The sequence below is a fragment of the Camponotus floridanus genome, unplaced genomic scaffold, assembly GCF_003227725.1.
Source record: "Camponotus floridanus strain SB8 unplaced genomic scaffold, Cflo_v7.5 scaffold29, whole genome shotgun sequence".
NCBI classification, from domain to species: Eukaryota; Metazoa; Arthropoda; class Insecta; order Hymenoptera; family Formicidae; genus Camponotus; species Camponotus floridanus.
This window is the reverse complement of record NW_020229425.1, coordinates 862,385-883,439: the sequence shown is the minus strand read 5'-3', so window position 1 is coordinate 883,439 and position 21,055 is coordinate 862,385. Positions and strand designations below refer to the sequence as shown.

Genomic DNA, 21,055 nt, shown 5'->3' with positions numbered 1-21,055 from the left:
ATAAACGATCGCCGTGATTATACAATATTATATTTTTATTTCCATTTTTTTTCGTAATTGATAGTCAATTTTATATACTTGATATTTAAATATAAGAAAAAATAAGGAAATAATTTATAGAAAGAATTTTAACAAGCATGCACGCGGATACAAACAACAGAGTAAATATACTGATGACTAAATATTAATTGGTACATTTTCTCATAAAATTCCAGCATCAACGTCACAAACTTGGCACACATACACGCGCATTTTTTTTCTCAACGTGTATCACATATATATCCATCTATCCCTTCCATCGCCAGATCGTTCGACCTTCTTCTTTGACATCCTCGTCACACTTATATTCCTGACGTCCGTCGTTTTCTCTCGCTCCAACTCTCAAATGCGTCAGAGGAGCAACCGTATGGCTTCCGAGTTGGTCGAGCTAGATTTTAGTATCGCAGTGACTACTGTGGAGAGATTGTGTATCGCAGTGTATTAGTTCTACAAAGTGCGGAAATAAACAGGTGAGTAGTGACCATAATGCCCTTTCATTCTCGCACAAAAGAAGTTTTACGAGATTTCTCATCGACACATTATTGTCATATATGTTAGGTATAAATATATGTATGAAATTAATTCGTTCCCAAGGATAATGGGTCGATATTTTCTAGATATCATGATATATTTTGCGTTACAAGAGAATGCATGTCATCTCATCGCAAGATAATGAAAGGAATCTTAATGAAGCATAGTTTGATGGGCGATCGCAATTAGACATTTTCCTTCGTTGCGCAATTTCTTTCAGCTTTCCCCGTAAACATCGTGGCTTTTCTTTCAAATAATCGATACTCGTAGCAGAAACGATTTACGATATATTTTTGATTTTTAATTTTTTTTGCGATTCTTCCGGCAATAGTGAATATAAAAAAGTCACTGCGAGGTGATCTTGTTATGGGTCTCCCACCTTCGAATGCGATACTGCGTCACTCGATCCAAGGATAGCGATGGTACAAGAATACTAGTGCCAAGTGCCAAATGCGATGTTCGTATTGTCATAAAATTTCTATGATACGAGAAATGTCAACGGCTAAAGTTCATCATCGATCATGATGTTTATATTGGACATAAAGAGACAAGCGAAATATACGACGCCACCACGTGGCTTCTTAATTTCCAAAATTTCCCTAGTTTAATATAGGGTGTTCCGAATTTAAATTACAAAATTTCGAAAGCGCAAGAATCAAGAAATTGATAAATTAAGAAAAAAATAATTTTTTCCTTAATTTATCAATTTTTATTATTAATTTTTATTTATTATTTTTAAAGATTTATTCGTTTTTTTGAAAACTTTGCAAAAAAAACAAAAAGTTTTAATTTTTCACTTATTTTAAATAAAAAAAGTTAAAGATAAAGTTTTAATTTTTCACTTATTTATTCACTTGTTATTCACTTTCTTAATGAAGGTATTGTTCAAAATGTATAAACATAAACAAACTAAATAGAATATAATATTCCCACGTGTCATCTATTTATTTACAATCCTTTAATTTTACTTTTAAAAAATTTTAATTCACATTTTCTTTTCTTAATTCCATATTTTACAACTTTTTTCTCATAATTTTCCATAAACTCAATAATTTTAGTGTGGTTTTACGTTTATTTGCTGAAACTTTTTTATTTGATTTTTTTGTAATTTTCTCTAAAACGAGAAAATTTCTAAAGAATTTTTTTTCTTAATTTATTGATTTCTCACACGATCTCGAAGTTTTAATATTTATATTCAGGACACCTTGTTTACTGCTGTATCGCATCAGCCAGTTCTTAGTCAATAGGAGATATTCGACTGTATAATTCAGGACACCCTGTATATTGCTGTATACTCACACCTGTCGATTCTTTAAAAAATTTCACTGTAGGAAACATTCTACTATATATTGCATATATATCTGTTTTCAATATATATATATATATTGTTATTTTCATATGATATAATAACAAATTGAATTGATAAAAGATTGATTAAACACAATTACATCGATTTTTTTAATCAATTATTATAAATTTCATCATGATATTCTTACAAGATATTTTTATGTCTATTTTACTTTCAGAAAATGTTTTCACGCGTTATGTTCAGTGTCCTTTTCGGGACGTTACTGATAATTGCCATTATTCCAGATACAGCTTCTTACAACAGTAAGTAATAAGTATAAAATATTATTTTACTGAAAAACAATATAATGAATTAAATAATAAAAATTAAATTATACATTTTTTAATAAAAAATAATAATATATTGTAATGAATAATAAATTATAAAATAAATAATAAATTAAAAAATAATAAATTATATTAAAATAATAATATATTTTTTCTTTCTTTTGTTTTAAGAATATGGAAGGACCTGTCAGGATATTGGTTGCCGTAGCGATGAAACGTGCGTAATGGCTGAGGATCCTTGCACTGGCTATTCAGATAAGTGCGGGCGATATCCGACCTGCCAGAGGACAAGTGGTGAGAAATCACGATGTATTAGCTCTGATTAATCTCGACAATTTTGAATCAATTGAAAATATGCGTGTATCATATACGCGCATATATGCAAGAGTAGAAAATATAATTTGCTAGTTACTATTTTATAACTCCTCTTTTTCCAACTTTATAATTCCTCTGATAGAAAATGTAATTTGCACTATTTTATAATTCCTCTTTGTTCAGTATATTAAGAGCCTTAAAGTGCAATTATTAAATGAATTATACGATAATTAAACTTAATATATTATTACTTTATGTATTATTACTTAATGTATTATTACTTAATGTATTATTACTTTATGTACTTTAATTCTGCTATTGTACTCTAATTTAATTAAAGAAACGATCGATATTTTTGAATAAGTTCAGAAAACAGAAATGTATGTTTTTCTCTTAAATTTATATACATATGTGTACTTAAGTCGATAAAAAGAGAAAAAAAATTTTAAAAATAATATAAAAAGTTAAATATTAAATTTTAATATCGTTTGTACAATTTTGCTTAGTCTTATAACTTTCTATGCAATATAACATCGTTAACATACGGCTTTATATTTTTTTTGTCATATTTTTGAATATTTATGATAATATTTACATTATATTATTCTGATGTCTTTAAAAAAATATTTGCAGGAGCAAGTTGTACAACTATGATTTGTGGAGAGAATGAATACTGCAAGACCGAAAATGGTGCGCCAAAATGTGTGAAAAAATCTACAGGATTAGGTGAGTTTTCACAATTTCTTTTCTTATTTGGCATAAAATACTCGACACATTGCGAGCATGAAGACGTAAAAGCGGCGTAAATTGAAATTTGCATGAAACGCATGATGAAATCGCGACTCGTTAGATAAAGGCGAGATCAATTTATTGTGGTATCTCAAAGTTTTCGTGTTCATGAAAGAATGATGGGCCTTCATAATTGCAGAAGCCATATATTTCATAGCATGTGCAAAGTTGGAATGAGGAAGGCATGATTCCTCAGAAAAAATGTCGTGAGAAAAAATATATCTATTATTAAAAATTATTAAAAATATTCTACATTGTTTATTGCAAGTCATATCTTTATTGAGTCATATTTCTCATTACTTAAAGAATATGTTGTTTTATTTTAATTTGAACTTCTATGAATTCCAAGAATTATCTGACCCATTAAATAGGTTTTTGATAAAAAAATATTTGTGATTTATATTTATCATTATTTAAGTATTTTTATATATATGAGAGATATACTAAATTCTCTTAACTATTAACTATTTTATTAATTTTATTAATTAATTTACATATTTCCAATTACTATATATTTATGGATTATATGCATGGAAATCATACAATAACAATATATAATATAAACAGAATAACTGTTATCTTTTACGTTAATATAATATATTTATAAAATATTTTTTTCCTTCTAAATTTTCTATATTACTTTGTCAGAAAGATTAGATTTAACGTAATAGTTGTTTTTGTATTGAATCAAGAAACTTTAGCCATAAAAAATGTTGTCTTGGTTTTATTAAGATTTATTGAATTTTATTACAATTTATTTTTTCACAAATAATTCATTTTTAATCCATATTATATTTGAAAAAAATAAAATATATTAATAGAGAATATTATTTTTACTCAAAATAATAGTTTAAAATGATTTTTTTAATTAATTACGTGTCGAATATATAACAAATATATATGAATTATAAATAGATTATGATATTTCTGATATTAATGTGATAGTTTAGCTAATCTTCACGTGTATTATAACGTGAGTTTGCTGTCTGGGTAAACTAGTCATATGTAATACATGAAGAAAGCACTCAGTTGTTTTATATATACTTTCTTTTAAAGAAAGAAGAAATGTCTCATATTTAAATATAAATATAAATTTAGAATTGCTTTAAAAATATTTATGCTCTAAGAAAGACGAACACATATACGCACTTATTTTATTTTCTACCTTCTTATCATCTTAAGTATATCTTTCAAATAAAGACATGTTCTGATATCATCCTTGCTCAATCCAAACTCGAGAGCAAAATGAGTAAGATAAAATAATCGGAACGTTAACGAAGGCTGAATAATGAGGCTGAAAACTTCGTCGCGAACCTGACCATCATTTTGCAATGTCTCGTGTAATCGCACTGAAATTCGCACGAAAAAAATACGCACAGCACGAAGCAAAATGGGCATCTTGCAGGCTACGAGTCGGCTGGTGTTTCCTATGTGAACGGTGAACGAGTCAGCGGGAATAACGCGAATTCCAATGGAAATCCGTACGCGAACGCCAACGCACCTCCCCCAGAGCCACCGTATCCGTCCAATGTTGACCACAGGGACCATCATCAATCCTCTTACGGTAGCAATTTAGGATATCCGCCGTATCCTAACAACGCCGGCTCTTCCGCGAGCGGATATCCACCTCAGACCAATCAAGCCGGTCGTCATCAGGACTTGGGATATCCGCCGTATCCAACTCAAAACAGGATGCCCATGCCAGGACAGCCAATGTATCCGCAGCAAAACGCTGGATATCCACCGCAACAGAATTATCCGCAGCAAAATGCTGGATATCCACCACAACATAATTATCCGCAGCAATATCCGGGACAAAACCATCCTTATCAAAATTATCCCAATCAACCCCAACGTGGCTACAACCATCCGAATTCAATTTATCGCAAGAATGCCGCGTCAGTCGGAACAATCGCCTCTATGATTCTCGTCGGATTCTCTGGGTTATTTCCTTTTCTTTTGACGAGGTGGTGATTTAGCATTCAGAAAGTTCATGTCATGTTTTATTTCGTGTTTTATCGTGTATCATTATCGTTGCGTTATTCTCGATCCTATTTTCAAAATGTAGTCCATGACTATTTACCAGGAAAAATACTATAGGAAATATAAATTTTTGTACAGGTATTTTATAATATAAATATATATAAATCAAGCGCGAATAATATCCTGCAAACACGTATAGTTTTATATAATCTTCTGTCTTATATTATATTTGTGAATGTAATATATATTTTCATTATGTACATTTGGAGCTATTTATAAATTGAACTTATTGATTATAATTAATTATAAAATTTAGAGAAAGAAATTTATTCCTTTTTAATTTATTTTATGAGAAAAGAAATATCTCTTCGCTTGTAATTTATTACCAATGATCACATACACATAAAATAGAAACTACTAAATCAAATATAGCAATCGAACAATAAAATTCTATGAAATATAATTTTCATAATTATATGTGCATACTTGCAATTTTTATAAAAAGTACTTTTAGAATCAGATTTTTAATAAATTACACTCTCTATTTCTTCATTTCATCGTATTGGCGATTTCAAATGCTTTATAAATGATTTTTATTCAAGATGTAATAAACATTTTACAAATAAACGGGTTATCAACTTGAACCTTGACATATGTTATCTTATGCTCCATACAGCGCATAAATGACTTATTTAAGTCATTTATGCGTTGTATGGCATATAAGATAATATAATTATTACGTCTTATTGTATCGTATCATTTCTCGTATCATTTAAGCTAATCGATTACAACACATCGTACAATTATTCATATAGAAGGCGTATATTTATTACATCTTTATTGTGTTATTTAATTAATTTTTTAACGATTCTAATGAATTAATAGAAATATTTTTTATTATATAATTATGATATTTCTGTAAGCAATTATATCATTAACTAAAATAAATTCAAAAATTTTTAAATAAATTTTTTTCTTTCTCCGAAGAACTAGAGAGTTGTCAGTTAACAAATTCTTTTATGTAAAAAATTTATATGAAATATTAACAATTTGAATTTATTTGTGTGTTTAAATATACTCTTTTATTTTTTCAGGTATTTATAATAATTGAAATTAGTAAACTAATCTATTAATTTGATTTGGTATGACTTTAACTTAAAATAAGAGGGTTTTTATAAACAAGATTATATGTCCGAGAGAAGTCATTCAAAATTAATTTATTAAAAAATCTTATTGAAATTTGATTAAAAATCTTATTGTGTGGAATCTTATTAAAATTATTTTATATATTATATATTTATAAGCAAAGTTTTAAAATGAGCTTAACATAACATTGGTTGTGTGAATTATTTGTATTTATAGATCAAATGATCTTATTTTAATAAATCAATTTTATGAAATTGAAAAACGAATTTATATAATGTGTTTTGAAATTGAGAAGAAATAGAGAGAGAGAGAAAGAGAAATCAAATATTTCACAGTGAAATAGACTAAAAAAGAGAAATGTTAATGAAAGTATTTATTTTTAAGACCGAGACTTGCATGTCGATGCTCCAATTAAAAAAAACCATTATAATTTTCTTTATTTATAAATGGAGACCAACTAATTGCCTTATATGCAAATCCATTTAAACAATATATACCAATTATTGTAGCAAAAGCTGAATAGACAGCGCTGCTCGTGTGAATTAATACACGTGAAGAAAATGTATTCGCTTGTAATATCTTTTATGCATATGTATTATATACATATTCATTATAAATTTGTTGTAATATAGCTCCATCGTTCCTTTTGTAAAAACAAAATGTAAAAAGCAAACAATTATAGAAGTTATTAAGAATAATATAATAACCGTACGATTTATGTATCACGTCTATTATCTTGTTACAAGGAACAGTCAGTTAATAACTAGCAGAGATTTTAACACAAAAGAATTTGCCTTTTGTATTAGTCCCTTTTTTCATCGTGTGATTCAACAGCATTGCCTCCGGGATTAGACCAAGTATCACATCGAACGACACCAAGAACTCCACCATCGCCGCCGCCTAGATCTTCGTCATATGGGGGAAGATATAGCGGTCACTCCGGCTCCAGGAATACCATAGGTGGCGGTTCCATCTTATCATATCGAACGACACCAAGAGCTTCACCATCGCCTCCACCTAGATCTTCGTCACTCGGGGGAAGATTTAACGGCCACTCCGGCTCCAGGAATAGCATAGGTGACGGTTCCATTTTCAATCGTCTGTTTGGCGATGACCGTCCTCGACCTACCAGCAGAATTCAGCTTCATCCAACAAGGAATAATTATTATCAGACTCATACTCACGTGGATAGTAATGGAAACAGAGTTTGGACATTTTCTGGCTAAAAGTCATTTATCCTTTATCTATACTAATTATCTATACTAATAATGTTAATGTAAAACGGGTGCCAATTGATATTTACATCATTTACATATATGAGATTATATAACTAGTCTTGTTATAATAGAGACAGTACATGTAATATACTAACTGCAAATAATTGAAATAAATATTCATTTATATATGATTTAATAAATGAAATTTTTGCATATTTCTATAACATTGTGATTGCAGTTTTGATCTGCTAGAAATTATAGTTTCTATAAACTGATTGATTCGATTTCTATAAACTGATTGATTCGATATTTAAGTATCGTATATTTAAGTTAAATCGAACTTTCAATTAAATTAGAATTAATTAATTAAATAATTTATTTCCAGAAAATGTATATTTTCCTAGAAGAAGATAAGACAAAATTTTTTTACCTTAAGTAGCCAAAATATGTAAAATTATAAATAATTTTGATTTAAAATATAAATTTAAAATATAAATTTTGATGATTTTTTAAAAATTAAACTTTTTTTATAGATTATTTATAGAAAGAGCTGTCTCACAATATTAGCAATACAATTGGATGCAATTTCAGTTATTTTCATAAATTTAATTCAAAGTTTAAGGCCCATGTAATTTTGCTAAAATCAATCGCGTTGATGAAATAAATTTTATGGAAATTATATCGATATTTTAGCTAAATCAGTTTAATTATTCGATTATTACTTAAGCAATATGCACGCATAGTTTTGCGCATTGCATGTGCATACAAGAATTGTTATATCATTGTTATTGTCCAGCAACTTTTCTCAAAGAAGAAATATTTTTTTAACAATCTAATAGAACTTGCAAACATTTTCGATTCTAAGTAAAAATATATTTTCATTATAGGATATCTTCTCACGCTTTATAATCTCCATTAACTATCCGTTACTTTTTATCACAGTAAATTTTTATAATATTTTTATTCGAAATTTCTCTCTCTCTCTCTCTCTCTCTCTTTCTTGCGCAATAAGACCGGAAATCGAAGCTAGATTTTGTTGTATTTTTTAAGTAAATGCTTTTTACTCAGAGCTTTGCCTCACAAATATAATATCTATTTATTTAATGTTTTATCTGTTGCATTTTTGTATGTTGCATCTGTTTATTTAACATGTTTTGTAAAATACGTTCGCAATGCATGTGGTTGTACAAATCACGCATATATGCATGATAGATATCAAGCTTAATAAAAATAATGTTTCTTTACAAAGATATAATTTTATACGATTAAATAATTTATTAACATTTAATTTTAAATATTAATAATTATATATTTTAAATATTAAGTATTATATTATTATTCTTACTATTATTATCTTACTATTATATATTATTATTATTAATATTATTATTATTATTATTATTATTATTATCATCATCATCATCATCATATATTATTATGCAGAGGACGAAATTGAGACACGAATAGTTTCAAAACGAGAAACTGGTCATCAAACAGAAGCAGAAATACGTGATTCTTCAGATACTTCTAAAAATTCGAACAGCCAAACTACTAAATCTTCTGGATATCCATCTGGCTCTGGATATCCTAGTAATAGTGGTTACCCAAGTTACGGATCTTCTGATTCAACGTCGACGAATCAACCCCGATCTGGTTATCCATCTAGTGGATCATCTGGTTATCCATCCAGCGGATCATCCGGTTATCCATCCAGAGGATCATCCGGTTATCCGTCCAGCGGATCATCCGGTTATCCGTCCAGCGGATCATCCGGTTATCCGTCCAGTGGATCATCCGGTTATCCATCCAGCGGATCATCCGGTTATCCGTCCAGCGGATCATCCGGTTATCCGTCCAGCGGATCATCCGGTTATCCGTCCAGCGGATCATCCGGTTATCCATCTAGTGGATCATCTGGTTATCCATCCAGCGGATCATCCGGTTATCCGTCCAGAGGATCATCCGGTTATCCGTCTAGTGGATCGTCCGGTTATCCTTCCAGTGGATCGTCCGGTTATCCTTCCAGTGGATCATCCGGTTATCCATCCAGAGGCAGTTCTGGTTATCCGAGATCTGGTTATCCAAGCAGCGATTCTTCGAGATATCCGGATAATTCTGGAAACGAACAAACTGTTAGACGAACTGATGCTAGTACTGTAAATGCTGGCTATCCCAGCAATTCACAGTCATCAGTATATCCGGAAAGAAATCCGTCATATCGCGATAATTATCCGTCTCAAAATGCAGGATATCCTCCTTCAGGGAATCCATATAATAATCAACGTCCTCCGTATGCAAATCAAGGATATCCACAAGGTTCTCCTCAAGGTTATCCACAAGGTTATCCACAAGGATATCCACAAGGTTATCCACAAGGATATCCACAAGGTTATCCACAAGGAGGACGTTATCCTGAAGGTTATTATCAAAATTATATAACCACTACTAAACGTCCTGGTATACAAGATCAACTGACGAATTTTGCTCGAAACATGGCACAGAAGGTGCTAACGCAAACGATAATAGATCGTGTCACTGGAAGACATCAATAAAGCTGATAGTACTAAAATCTTTTATTTTAAAATCATAGAAATATTTCAAAATATAGCTTTTTTGCCATTAACTGCTGGACAGTAAGTTGTTTAATTGTATGCTAAATAATATGTCTTTCTTTTATTGCGAGTGAATTTTAATAAAAAATCTATTAGTGCATAATTATAATATAAAATAAGCATAATTATATTATTTGCAGTTTATGTATTTCAATTCGAAAGTTAAATTATTTTATATATTTTTCACTAAATCCCGTACTCGCACGGATATCTTTATTTTCTTTTTTTCAATTTATATATCTATACGATATAAAAAGCAATTATATTACTCATTCTATATATAACTAAACAAATTTTGATTAATTAACATTATATAATTATAACGTAGATAATTAAAATAAATCGATGTTTATCGCGTTATTTGTCTGGTGCCATTAAATATTATTTAGTTGCGCTTTATCGCATTTTCTATATTTTAAATATATGTATAATAAAACGAGACTTATGTTGTTAGAATTTAGAGAAAAAGAGTACGAAGAATATACAGGAAAAGTAAAGATCACAATAGATAGTACTAAAATCTTGTTCTCTATGAAATCTATATAAAAATGTTCTAAATTGTGGAATTCTTTATCATTAATTATCAAATAAATAATTTGATTGTAAAATAAATGTGTGCCAAATATGTACTTTCTTTCTTTTATTGCGAATTAATTTTCATTAAGAAATCTATTAAGTATGCAGTCATATTATTTGCAATTTATACATTTTGCGACAATTCAAAAGTGAAATTATCTATAGATAAGCTCTTTACTCTTCCCCTTGAGCTTATTATATCATCACATACAATACAATACATATACGCCAAAAACTGGACCTGGCCATATGTGACCCTTTACATTCTAATAACCCTTCTCTCCCTCACGCCTATCCTTTGCTTTCCTCCTGAATTCCTCTTCTTTTCTTTCCCTAAAACTCCTTTTTTCCTTCTCCCTCTTGCTCTTCCTCTTCTTTCTATTTTTTTCTCCATTCCTGGGGGAAAGGAGTGACTCTTTCTACCTTTCATTCTTAAGTATATAGGTTAAGAAAGCATGCATCTTCTTCTCCCTTCTTCCTTCTAAATCCCAATTATCATTAGTTCATTTTCTTCCTTTTCGATCAACTTCTTAACTGTAACAAAGAATTTGTTTTACTTTTCATTATTTTCTTACAACCCAACTTCTCCTACCACGTTTTCCTTCCCCATCCTTTTCTCTTAATCTGTCTACTTCTTTCTGCTCTCACCTCCTCTTTTATTTTCTTCCTTCCTTATCCTCGCCTCAAACTCCTCTATTTCTTCTAAATCTTCTATTTCTTACTTCCCTTCTCTCATCTTCACTCTCTCCTTTCCATCTACATTTTCCTACTGCTAACAATTACGCTTTTCCCTTTTGCCTTTTCTAATTTTCCTCTTTTTAATATCCTCCATTTAATCTTCCTTTTCTCCATAATTAAATCCTCGTTCACGTGTACTGCTCTGCTTTACTCTTGTATCTCAGTCTTATACTCACATATATGCATGAAAATTTTGCGCAAAATCATTTTTACTACCTTCTAAACTCATTTCTGAAAATTCATTTATATTCTTTCATGTAATCTCGAAGAGGAAATTATCTTATTTTATGCATATAAACACGATTTTTATATTAAGCAAGTATTGTTATGACTTGACGCTAAAAAACTAATTTTTCAATTTTTTTTTGTTTTTAACATACAACCGAGAGGTTCCTGTTTTATTTCTATGTATACTTTAATCGTGGAGAAACGTTTATTATTATGTATAATCAATAAAAGGATTTCGGTGCGCACAATGATAATCGTTTTAATCGATAAAAAACAGAGTAGTCCAGCATCCTTTTAAGCCCTTTCGTGGCTTTCCAAAGCGAATAGTCTGTATTTTTGTCGGCAGACAAGTTCTGTAAGTATAAATTTATTACATTATTTTTAATTTCTTTAATTCTTACTTTCAGCTTATTACTCAGTCAATTTACCTCCGTTTTGTGCTGCGGTGCTCTGCTCTGTTACCATTTTTTCCGTATTTTCCTTTTCTCGTTAACCATCTGCCATATTTCGATTGGATAGATGATATTGTTTTTGTTATTCTTAGTTGTGCTTATAGGAGTGTTATTCCATGCTGCTTGTTGTAGATCAGTAATGAATAACTCTACTTCCCTTTCTAACTGTTCGGGTGATTTAAGCGATACCTTTAGGTTGGTGACGCTTTCGAGTTCCGCTCTGAAACCGTCCCAGTCAGTTTTTTTGTTTGTTAGTTTAGGTGTTTTTTCTTCTTGTAACAGCGTTTCATTTATTGTCATAATAACCGGGGAGTGATCCGAAATAAGATCACTACTTTCATCCATCCCTATATTGTTAAAAAACATATAACAAAGCGTTTTCTTTTATCTGTAATGAATATTTTGCTTATCAATTTTTTTATTATATACATTTTTCTCATTTATTTTTGCTAACGTTCGAGGATAAACGAAAAATCAGAATAGCCGAAAATCTGTAAGCGCGATTCAAGGAATATCGAAAAATTGATCGATGTGATCTAAGAAATAAGAGCTTAGAAATGAGAAGTTATCGATATGGACTTTTTTTGAAAATTTCGGAACTAAAGCGAAGCTCATCGAAGCAGCAGTTAGCGAAGGACTGTCTAACAGTTGATCGTATACGAGCAAAGGTCTTTGTACTTCGAGAAATTATATCGAGTTTTTTTTTTGTTACGCGATTTAGTGCGGATTAAATTTTCGTTTTTGCTGATCTTAATAAAACTTATTTTACTTCTTGTTTCTGTGAACTGCGTGTAATAGACTGACTCTCAAAGCCATCCTACTTCCTACATCCATACTTCCTAAAAAAAAAAAGAGAGAAGAAGAGAGCAGAACAAGTAAGCGAGCTTACAGGAATAATTAAGTTTTTAGTTGTTAGACAGCTCTTTGATCATAAAATTACCCCTTCAATTTTGTTACAGTTTTCATCGATTTTTTCGCTTTTCTAAATTTGGCTTATGATTTGAAAACCGCAAATATTAATATAGTGAAGAAACGTATTCTTCAAAATGACCAAATATTCAGCGCTGCAAAATAAAATGAAGAAAAGAATGTGTATTATTATCATAATAAGCGATGATATAAGTCAGGGCCGCCGTCACATGCGGTGTAACTTGCGTAACTTGCGTATTCTAGTAATTTTTAATTGAAGTTATGTCATTTTGAAAGTCGACTTTTACATGAGGCGTATTATGCGGAATGCGTAACAAATACAACCAATTGTGGATTATATTTTCCGTTGTACACTCTAATAAAAATGCTAAAAAAATTTGTGATTGGTTTTTGTAACGCGTTTCGAAAAGTACGCATCATGAGGAACCGATGCTCTGCATACAAATATGTGTAAAGCGGAATGTATGCAATATTTATAAAGTTAAAAAGATTGAAATATATATTTACTTCAACTTTTTTAACTTTAAAACAGTACATGTATTCTTGAAGCTACGTTAAGAACGATCGATGGTACCAGGCTTACTATTCAAAAAAATATTAATTAAATCTATTATTAATCTAATAATTAGAAATTTCTTGATTCATTAACGTTCTAGATGAATAATGTCAGATGGTATCTTAATAACATTTTAATGACATTCGATAATTCGTCATTAAGAGGTTTTGTAGACGCGTAGGTAATTAGAATAGGTAATTAAAATAAATCAATAATCTCAGTATAAACATTGTTTGTTGCAATAATATAATGATTAACAAATGATATAACAAGTTACCTATAAGATATAGAATTAATATGTGTTTCATACGTATTTCATTTTGCAACAAGTATATATTTTTCTTCACTTTATTTTGTCAATTTAATTTCTAATATGATTCAAAATTTTAAATGATTTTAGATGATTTGAAATTGAGCAGATAAATATGTAAAATAGTCCGTTTATATATACATGTATAAAACAACCTATTTGAAGCAAAAAATCGAAATTTCTATATAAATTGTGTGCATCCACAAGCACAACCGCTCACTGAGTGACTAAGTAGCAATTGAATATGATTGGTTTCTACGTTTGAATTCACATTCGATTGCTACTTAGTCGCTCAGTGAGCGGTTGTGCTTCTGGATGCACCCATTAAATCTTGAATTTTATAAATATTTAATTTATAGAATTCATAGAATTCAGAAAATGTTAATGTATTAATTTATTTTATAATATTCATCGAATTTATTTTAATTACCTACTTTATATATGACCAATATTCTATACGAATTAACTTTATATTGTATAAATATATAATGTAATAACGATGTAACATATATATTACATGTTACATTTATGAATGAGAAATTACAATTAAATAAAAGTGACTTGTCGATAATACTTATGTATATTATTTGCAATAATAATTCCGTTTTATTGCTTTCATATAACAATGTTTATTGAATATATCTACTGCATTATATTAGTTTTTAGCGCTATTAAGCTAACATTACATTCGTTGTACGACAAATTTTTTAAACATATTAATTGGCTACAGAATAGAAAGTTTCTGAAGAATCAAAAAATTACTATCCCGCAGCTAATCAATGTGCTTAAAAAATTTATCGTACAACAAATGTAATATTAGCCTTAAATGTTGTTCAATTGAGCATTTTCCATGCCTCAAAATGTAAAAAAATAGTTAACGATAGTCTTATTATTACTAAAATTTATAATTAATGAAAAAGGAAAAAGTACAAGAACACACGAAAAAAAATAAAGACCGCGTGCGAAACAGAAATGATTTCGCGCCGATGATGAGATCTCGATATCTCGCACCCCTCGATGTCTCAAGTTGTCACGTGGTTGTCAGATGCGAACACGTGACCGCAGTTGTCAGTGCGCAAGGGCGGCCGATAACGGGTGTCGATGTTACGAGCGCGGTGTTTCCACAGCAGAATTTTCACGTGACAACCCGAGGAAACGCGCGGGAAGTTAACATTACGACGATGTGAAACGAGACGATTCCACGGGATCTCGACGAAAACGCGACAAAAGCCTCTCTCGTTTCGAACACCCATTATATCCTGGGCGCCACCGAAATGCCGAGCAAGGGAGAGGAGAACTTTTGCAAGAAAATGGCAAGATCCACCAGAGGAGTTCACGCGATCAGCGATGCTCTGGTGAACGCGAAATTGGCATTCGGTAAAAATCGCAGCAAGTTTCCTTGGAACGTTGTAAATTTTGGAGTTTTAATTTGGATGCGTCAGCATTAATTGTATCATACTTGACTGCGCACTATCGAGACAAAAGATTTGACGAGATGATAAAAGTATCATAAACATTTGCTTTTTTTATCTTATTGTTAGTTTAGCTTTCTTATTTCTATTCTTATGTTGCCTGTAATTTTCAGCAATTATTACTTATTTTTAAAAATCTTTCACAAGTCTTGACAAATGTATCGACAGTGTATATAAATAATAAAGACCTGATTACTTGACATTGAGTGATTACATAAATGCTTTAAATATTATGTAGATTTATATTTGCATGCGTCTATCACAGCAAAGAAAATTATTCTTATTATAATTGTTACTTGTTTATTGCGATGACTATAATCCCAGCTTTGTATTACGGTCTTATATACTCCAACTAGGGTTTCTCGATGATTCTGTATGGGCTGATGGGCTTCTGGTTTTCTACGAGGTCTTTCGCTATCTAGAGGGTGCAATGATTAGATTAAGGAACACCAAAATTGGATTGCTTCCACTCAGCGAGCTTCAACGTACAGAAGCTTTTGAGCGGGATCTTGATCATTACTTGGGGAAAGAGTGGAGGAAGAATTATAGTCCTAGGTATACATCATGTATGATACAATACATATGCAATTATGAAAACATAATTTGTTTTCTTCCATTTACAATACAATAATACAAATGTCAGTCTTTCACAATAGTTGATAATAGTTTAACTATTATAAAAAAAAATATTTTAAATATTTTAATTTCACTGTTTCACAAATAATTTCACTGTTTCAGAGATAGCGTCACCAAATATCTGATGCGTTTGAGAGAAATAGAAGATACGGATCCTACTCTATTAATGGCATACATTTATCATCTTTACATGGGTCTTCTTAGCGGCGGTATTATTCTGCGCAAAAAGCGGCAGCTCATGCAAAAGATCTCGCCTTTTAAAGCATCACCATCGAATGATGGTAATAGCATTACAGATTTTGGACAAAACAGTATATTTCAATTGAAGAGCGATTTACGCGAATCCATGAATAGAATCGCGGAGACATTAGACGAGGACACAAAAAATAAACTTATCGAAGAAAGTAAAATAGTCTTTGAATTGAATAACGAAATTGTTAAAAGTGTGCAGACCGGAAATCACGTCTTTGAAAAAGTACTCTATTTTATCGGTCAAATTGTGCTAATACTCTGTATCTTGATAATCGTCCTCAATATTCTCTTCAAATACATCATACGTTAATAAATGTTACTTTAATGCTAATTTAACGTCAATTCGCTAAAAAAAAAGAAAAGAAAGACTATAACAATTTCAGCAAGTGCTGATATCAAAACCAAAATGTACAATATATTATTTATGCGCTGTAATCGCCTTTCTATAGTTATATAATTTCTATTATAAATGGATTATCACTATTATTTGTATGACATGATTTAAGAAACCTGTTTCTTAAAGTTGTTTTATCATACTGAAAATACTAAATTACCAAGATTTGGATAAAAAGCAACAAATTCTACTCCAAATCTCAAATAGAAGATGCTTTTAAAATCTTATGCGCGATATCCATGAACAAAAGCAACATCTTTTTGCTTCTTTCCGAGAGATTTTTTTCGTAATCAGTTTACATATATCAAATTCAAAGTGCATGAATTTGTATTTGTCATCATCTTACAGCCTTGCAGGATAGAGGCTTATGATCAGATAATATATATACAGTATGTATATAAAGTAATGAAAGTATATACAATAGAGATCAAAAATTGAAACTAATTCAAATTTAAATCGATATTAGAAGTAACTGAGTATATTGAATGATAATTAGAAATAACGACACGTTTTAAACGTGCAATAACTTCTCATAATCTGCAGAAATAGAAAGTTCCTGCTCTCCTAGATTAATATCTACACTTCTACTTTGATAATCCATTTTTCCGTGAATTATTATATACATAGCGATTCCAGAGTATTCATTATTTCTTGTCTATCAAATTTAAAGTTCGTCCAACTCTCTAGGGGAAAATCAGCAGCAAAAGCATCTTGATAATCTATATAATTCTTCGTTAAAAACGGTGAACCATCGTGTTCCAGATTTACAAAAGAAAGCGGCGAGATGATTGTAAAATCTTTTTGCAATTTGCGTGCGGCTTCTCCAAATAATAACGCCTTGATATTTCCTTCTGGTAGGCTTTTCTTGCGACAATCTGGATAAAAACAATTTTCATGCAGTACTAATAATAATATCGAGGATTGTTATTGAAATATATATTAGAAGGAGTAAGCATATTATTTATATAATTTAGATATTAAATTATTTATAACATATATTCTTCTAAGCGGGATTTTAAGCTAAATAGAAGAGAGATCATCTTTAACTAGTGAGTTACCTTTTACTTCTTCCCAAGATTGCGCTTTGTGATTTAAATCGTACTTGATCGACTGGATCGCAGGATCAATTAAAAATGAGCACGATTGAGCGGGACTGTCTATCAAGTGTCTAGCGAGACCCTGCGATTGAATTTCTTCGTGATCTCCAAATAGATTGCGTTTAAAAGCTGCTTTCGACAGAATGTCCTTCTTATTGTCACTTATACCGCGACGATTACGAGCTGGAGAGATGTTTGATTGACGGCTAATCTTAAAGTCTGGAACTTCACTCTGTAAACGAAGCGAGAATTAATCTATAGAACATAAAATGAGAAATAAAGATACGTGAAAGACCTACTTGTGATGGACAAGTAGAAAAATGATGGAAAAGTGTTTGTTGTCGTTTGCTCTTCGAAACTGTCTCGACTTCTCCCAACGATTTATGCCTTTGTCTTCGAACGGTAGTCATAGTGGCGTTTCTTATACGTTGCTGTTTCTCTTGAATCCACCGCTTCATTCGTCTGGATAAGAGAAAGAGCAATATTAATAAATAAATTCAAATAGGAAATAGGCTGAGATTAGAGCAAAGTGTAGTAATTAAGGCACTAAAAAATTAATTATTTTTTTGAGAATTATTTATTTGTCAAATGACTCTCTCTTGGATTATTTTCAATAAAATTTTTTTTTACTCAAAATGAACTGAAACAAAAATCCTGCAAAAGAGGATTGAAATAATTTTTGACAATTAAAAAAATTAATTTCTTAATTATTGCACTTGATTCTCATTAGCTTTCTTATTTGAATTTATTTACTTATTTATTATATTATGTATAAAACTTTTCGTTGTTTATTTATTGTTAAAATACATATGTAACAATTTTTCAATAAATATGAATTTTATATAACTTACTTTACAAATGGTACAACCATGAAAAATGCATTTGGACCAACGCCAATTTTCACCTTAGGAGTCATATCTTTCTTTGTATTAGGCAAGTCTACCACAGAAAACCATTCAACATTCTTTATTTCCTTCCGCGTTTTCGGCTGGAACTTTGTATCCTTCTGCACACCCGAGATGATATACAGTCTCACTACTTGATCATTTATTACGGACTCAATATATTCGTTTTTATCTATCAGATTAGATATATCGAAACCAGTCTCCTCCAACACTTCTCGAATAGCGCAAAGAAAAGGCTCCTCGTCCTCGTTTACTTTTCCTTTAGGGAAACTCCAGCTGTTCTTTGCCCAGTAGCTCTGCACCAGCAGCACCTTGGTCATGTCCTCATTTAACACAATCGCTCCAAATGTTGGCACATTCTGCTTATACTCTCTCCACTGTTCGAGAACAGCATCAATGTGCTGCACATGTGGCTTCAGAAAAGGTATGTGCTGGAATATATGAGTGGCGAATTCTTTCATATTACATGATCTCAGTTTAGGATTCTCCTCCGTGCAGTAGAAATCCAAGTAAAACCAATGGGCCAATTCAATTTGAAAGCATATTCGCACCAAGTCCTTCCTCTCTTCCTCAGGGACATTAATGATGAATCGACTGCAAGGGAAAAGTTAAAACAAGAATGATGTATCTATAAATTCTGATTGTACTCTGAAAATACATACGATTAAACTATGTCAGTGTTATTATAAGCTAAGATTCTACAGGAACTAACCTGCTGAGATCGTCAAGGATGTCAGATGGAATTGTGTGCTCCATTATTTCAATGGACCTTATTTATCAATTAATTGATATTTTTAACATGTGATTATGCAAGGATAAGAACCAAAAGTGTGACATTATTGTACCAAAGGTTCATCCCAGATGCAGACATGAAAATGAAAATAAAAAATTACGTGCCAAAAGTATAAAAAATATTGAAGTTTTGTTTAAACATAATTATATGTAATAATAATTATAAAGTGTAAATATTATAAAGTTTTTGTTTAAACATAATTACATGTAATAATAATTACAAATAACAATAATTATAATAAATTAAATTGTAATAATTACCAGAGAGAAGACTGAGAGGTGTCATGGCCCGCTTTTGGGTGATCCCTGAAAGCGATACGCCCTCTGTTAATCTAAAAAACGTGGACATGAACTACAAAGCCATGTCCGCGAAAGTTCTCAGAGGATAACATATAATGTGCACAATTTCTGGTTCTGTTCCGTGCTATGTGCACAAAATGGCGGTAGCACCAGTGCTGTATAGCAATTTTTAATTTTAATTTTTTAAATAAATTTTGTGGTCCTCTCTCTCTCCCCCTCTCTCTCTCTCTCTCTACACATACACAAATAAACACACACACACACATATAATATATATATATATATATATATATATATATATATATGTATATATAGTATGACGCTACAACTTTATTCTGAAATATTTGCGTTATGTTTAGAAATATATATATATATATATATATATATATATATATATATATATATTCGAAAAATATAGATGTTGCAAAATATTTTAAATATCTCTTTCTTTATATAAAATATAAAGAATTTATATGTTCTATTCTAATATAGTCAACATTATTTATATACTTTTATTATAATTTTCTTACCAGCATAATATTTTTATGCTTAATATTTTATATAATATAATGTACTAAATTATAAAATTTAATATACAAAATATTACAAAATAGTATTATTATTAATAAATAGATTGCACACTGTCTTTTAGTTTCTAATTATTTTCAATCATTATGCATTTCTATCCAATAGAAATCTCCTCTTCTTCGAGTTCTTGGATTATTATGGTTTATTGTATTCTTTTGTGTTAAAATTATAAAAATTATCATCATTTGTGTCATGCTTATTCCTTCCTATGGAGTCCATCGAAATACTTTTTATTTGTTCTCAGGTATAGATATTCAAATCACTGTAGTTGCCTTTTTCTCGATTATTCCCTTTTTCTTTCATTTTATTTAAAAATATTAATATAATTAATATAACAAATATTTATATAATTTTGGTATTTCTCTTAGTCTGACATTTCCCCTTCGACATGTCCGGCATAGACGCTATCAATAACTACGATCGGTATTCATTACTCACTTTTATATTTAAGATCATACTTAAAATTATCTTAAATATAAGAAAAGTCTATACGAATATCGGTGTATGTTACCGCCGGCATAGCTCTCAGGCTCATTAAAATACTCAAACCTCCTCAGCCGGC

At 30.3% G+C, this 21,055-nt stretch overlaps 3 protein-coding genes across 4 annotated transcripts; 2 read left to right on the top strand and 1 right to left on the bottom strand.

The window, feature by feature from the left end:
* Window positions 1-321: 321 nt before the first annotated feature.
* On the top strand, window positions 322-10,379 carry LOC105251024 (prisilkin-39). 2 transcript variants are annotated; one of them, XM_025409840.1, is made up of 6 exons: window positions 322-509; window positions 2,097-2,181; window positions 2,377-2,499; window positions 3,154-3,246; window positions 7,273-7,659; window positions 9,099-10,379. In XM_025409840.1, the coding sequence occupies exons 2-6, from the start codon at window positions 2,100-2,102 to the stop codon at window positions 10,205-10,207; spliced, it is 1,794 nt and encodes a 597-aa protein (XP_025265625.1). In that variant the 5' UTR covers window positions 322-509; window positions 2,097-2,099; the 3' UTR covers window positions 10,208-10,379. The 2 variants fall into 2 exon arrangements, with proteins under 2 accessions (XP_025265625.1, XP_011255813.2); XM_011257511.3 differs by lacking the exon at window positions 7,273-7,659.
* Window positions 10,380-15,097: 4,718 nt separating this feature from the next.
* Window positions 15,098-16,774, top strand: LOC105251022. Its single transcript, XM_011257510.3, has 3 exons — window positions 15,098-15,434; window positions 15,886-16,084; window positions 16,268-16,774. The coding sequence occupies exons 1-3, from the start codon at window positions 15,332-15,334 to the stop codon at window positions 16,725-16,727; spliced, it is 762 nt and encodes a 253-aa protein (XP_011255812.1). The 5' UTR covers window positions 15,098-15,331; the 3' UTR covers window positions 16,728-16,774.
* A 346-nt stretch (window positions 16,775-17,120) lies between these two features.
* Window positions 17,121-19,916, bottom strand: LOC105251021 (m7GpppN-mRNA hydrolase). Its single transcript, XM_011257509.3, has 6 exons — window positions 19,867-19,916; window positions 19,526-19,582; window positions 18,760-19,407; window positions 18,208-18,370; window positions 17,870-18,140; window positions 17,121-17,686 (listed from the first exon to the last, which is right to left on the bottom strand). The coding sequence occupies exons 2-6, from the start codon at window positions 19,567-19,569 to the stop codon at window positions 17,427-17,429; spliced, it is 1,386 nt and encodes a 461-aa protein (XP_011255811.1). The 5' UTR covers window positions 19,570-19,582; window positions 19,867-19,916; the 3' UTR covers window positions 17,121-17,426.
* Between the last annotated feature and the right edge of the window lie 1,139 nt (window positions 19,917-21,055).

Bases quoted from the DNA above. Each gene is read 5' to 3' on its own strand.
- LOC105251022 (XM_011257510.3), top strand. From the start codon at position 15,332: ATGCCGAGCAAGGGAGAGGAGAACTTTTGCAAGAAAATGGCAAGATCC. The intron at 15,435-15,885 runs GTAAAAATCGCA...TACTCCAACTAG, and splicing joins GAACGCGAAATTGGCATTCG to GGTTTCTCGATGATTCTGTA. The intron at 16,085-16,267 runs GTATACATCATG...TCACTGTTTCAG, and splicing joins AGGAAGAATTATAGTCCTAG to AGATAGCGTCACCAAATATC.
- LOC105251021 (XM_011257509.3), bottom strand. From the start codon at position 19,569: ATGGAGCACACAATTCCATCTGACATCCTTGACGATCTCAGCAG. The intron at 18,141-18,207 runs GTAGGTCTTTCA...CTTCGTTTACAG, and splicing joins TTTCTACTTGTCCATCACAA to AGTGAAGTTCCAGACTTTAA. The intron at 17,687-17,869 runs GTAACTCACTAG...GTTTTTATCCAG, and splicing joins ATCTTGGGAAGAAGTAAAAG to ATTGTCGCAAGAAAAGCCTA.
- LOC105251024 (XM_025409840.1), top strand. From the start codon at position 2,100: ATGTTTTCACGCGTTATGTTCAGTGTCCTTTTCGGGACGTTACTGATA. The intron at 2,500-3,153 runs GTGAGAAATCAC...AAATATTTGCAG, and splicing joins GACCTGCCAGAGGACAAGTG to GAGCAAGTTGTACAACTATG. The intron at 7,660-9,098 runs GCTAAAAGTCAT...ATTATTATGCAG, and splicing joins CAGAGTTTGGACATTTTCTG to AGGACGAAATTGAGACACGA.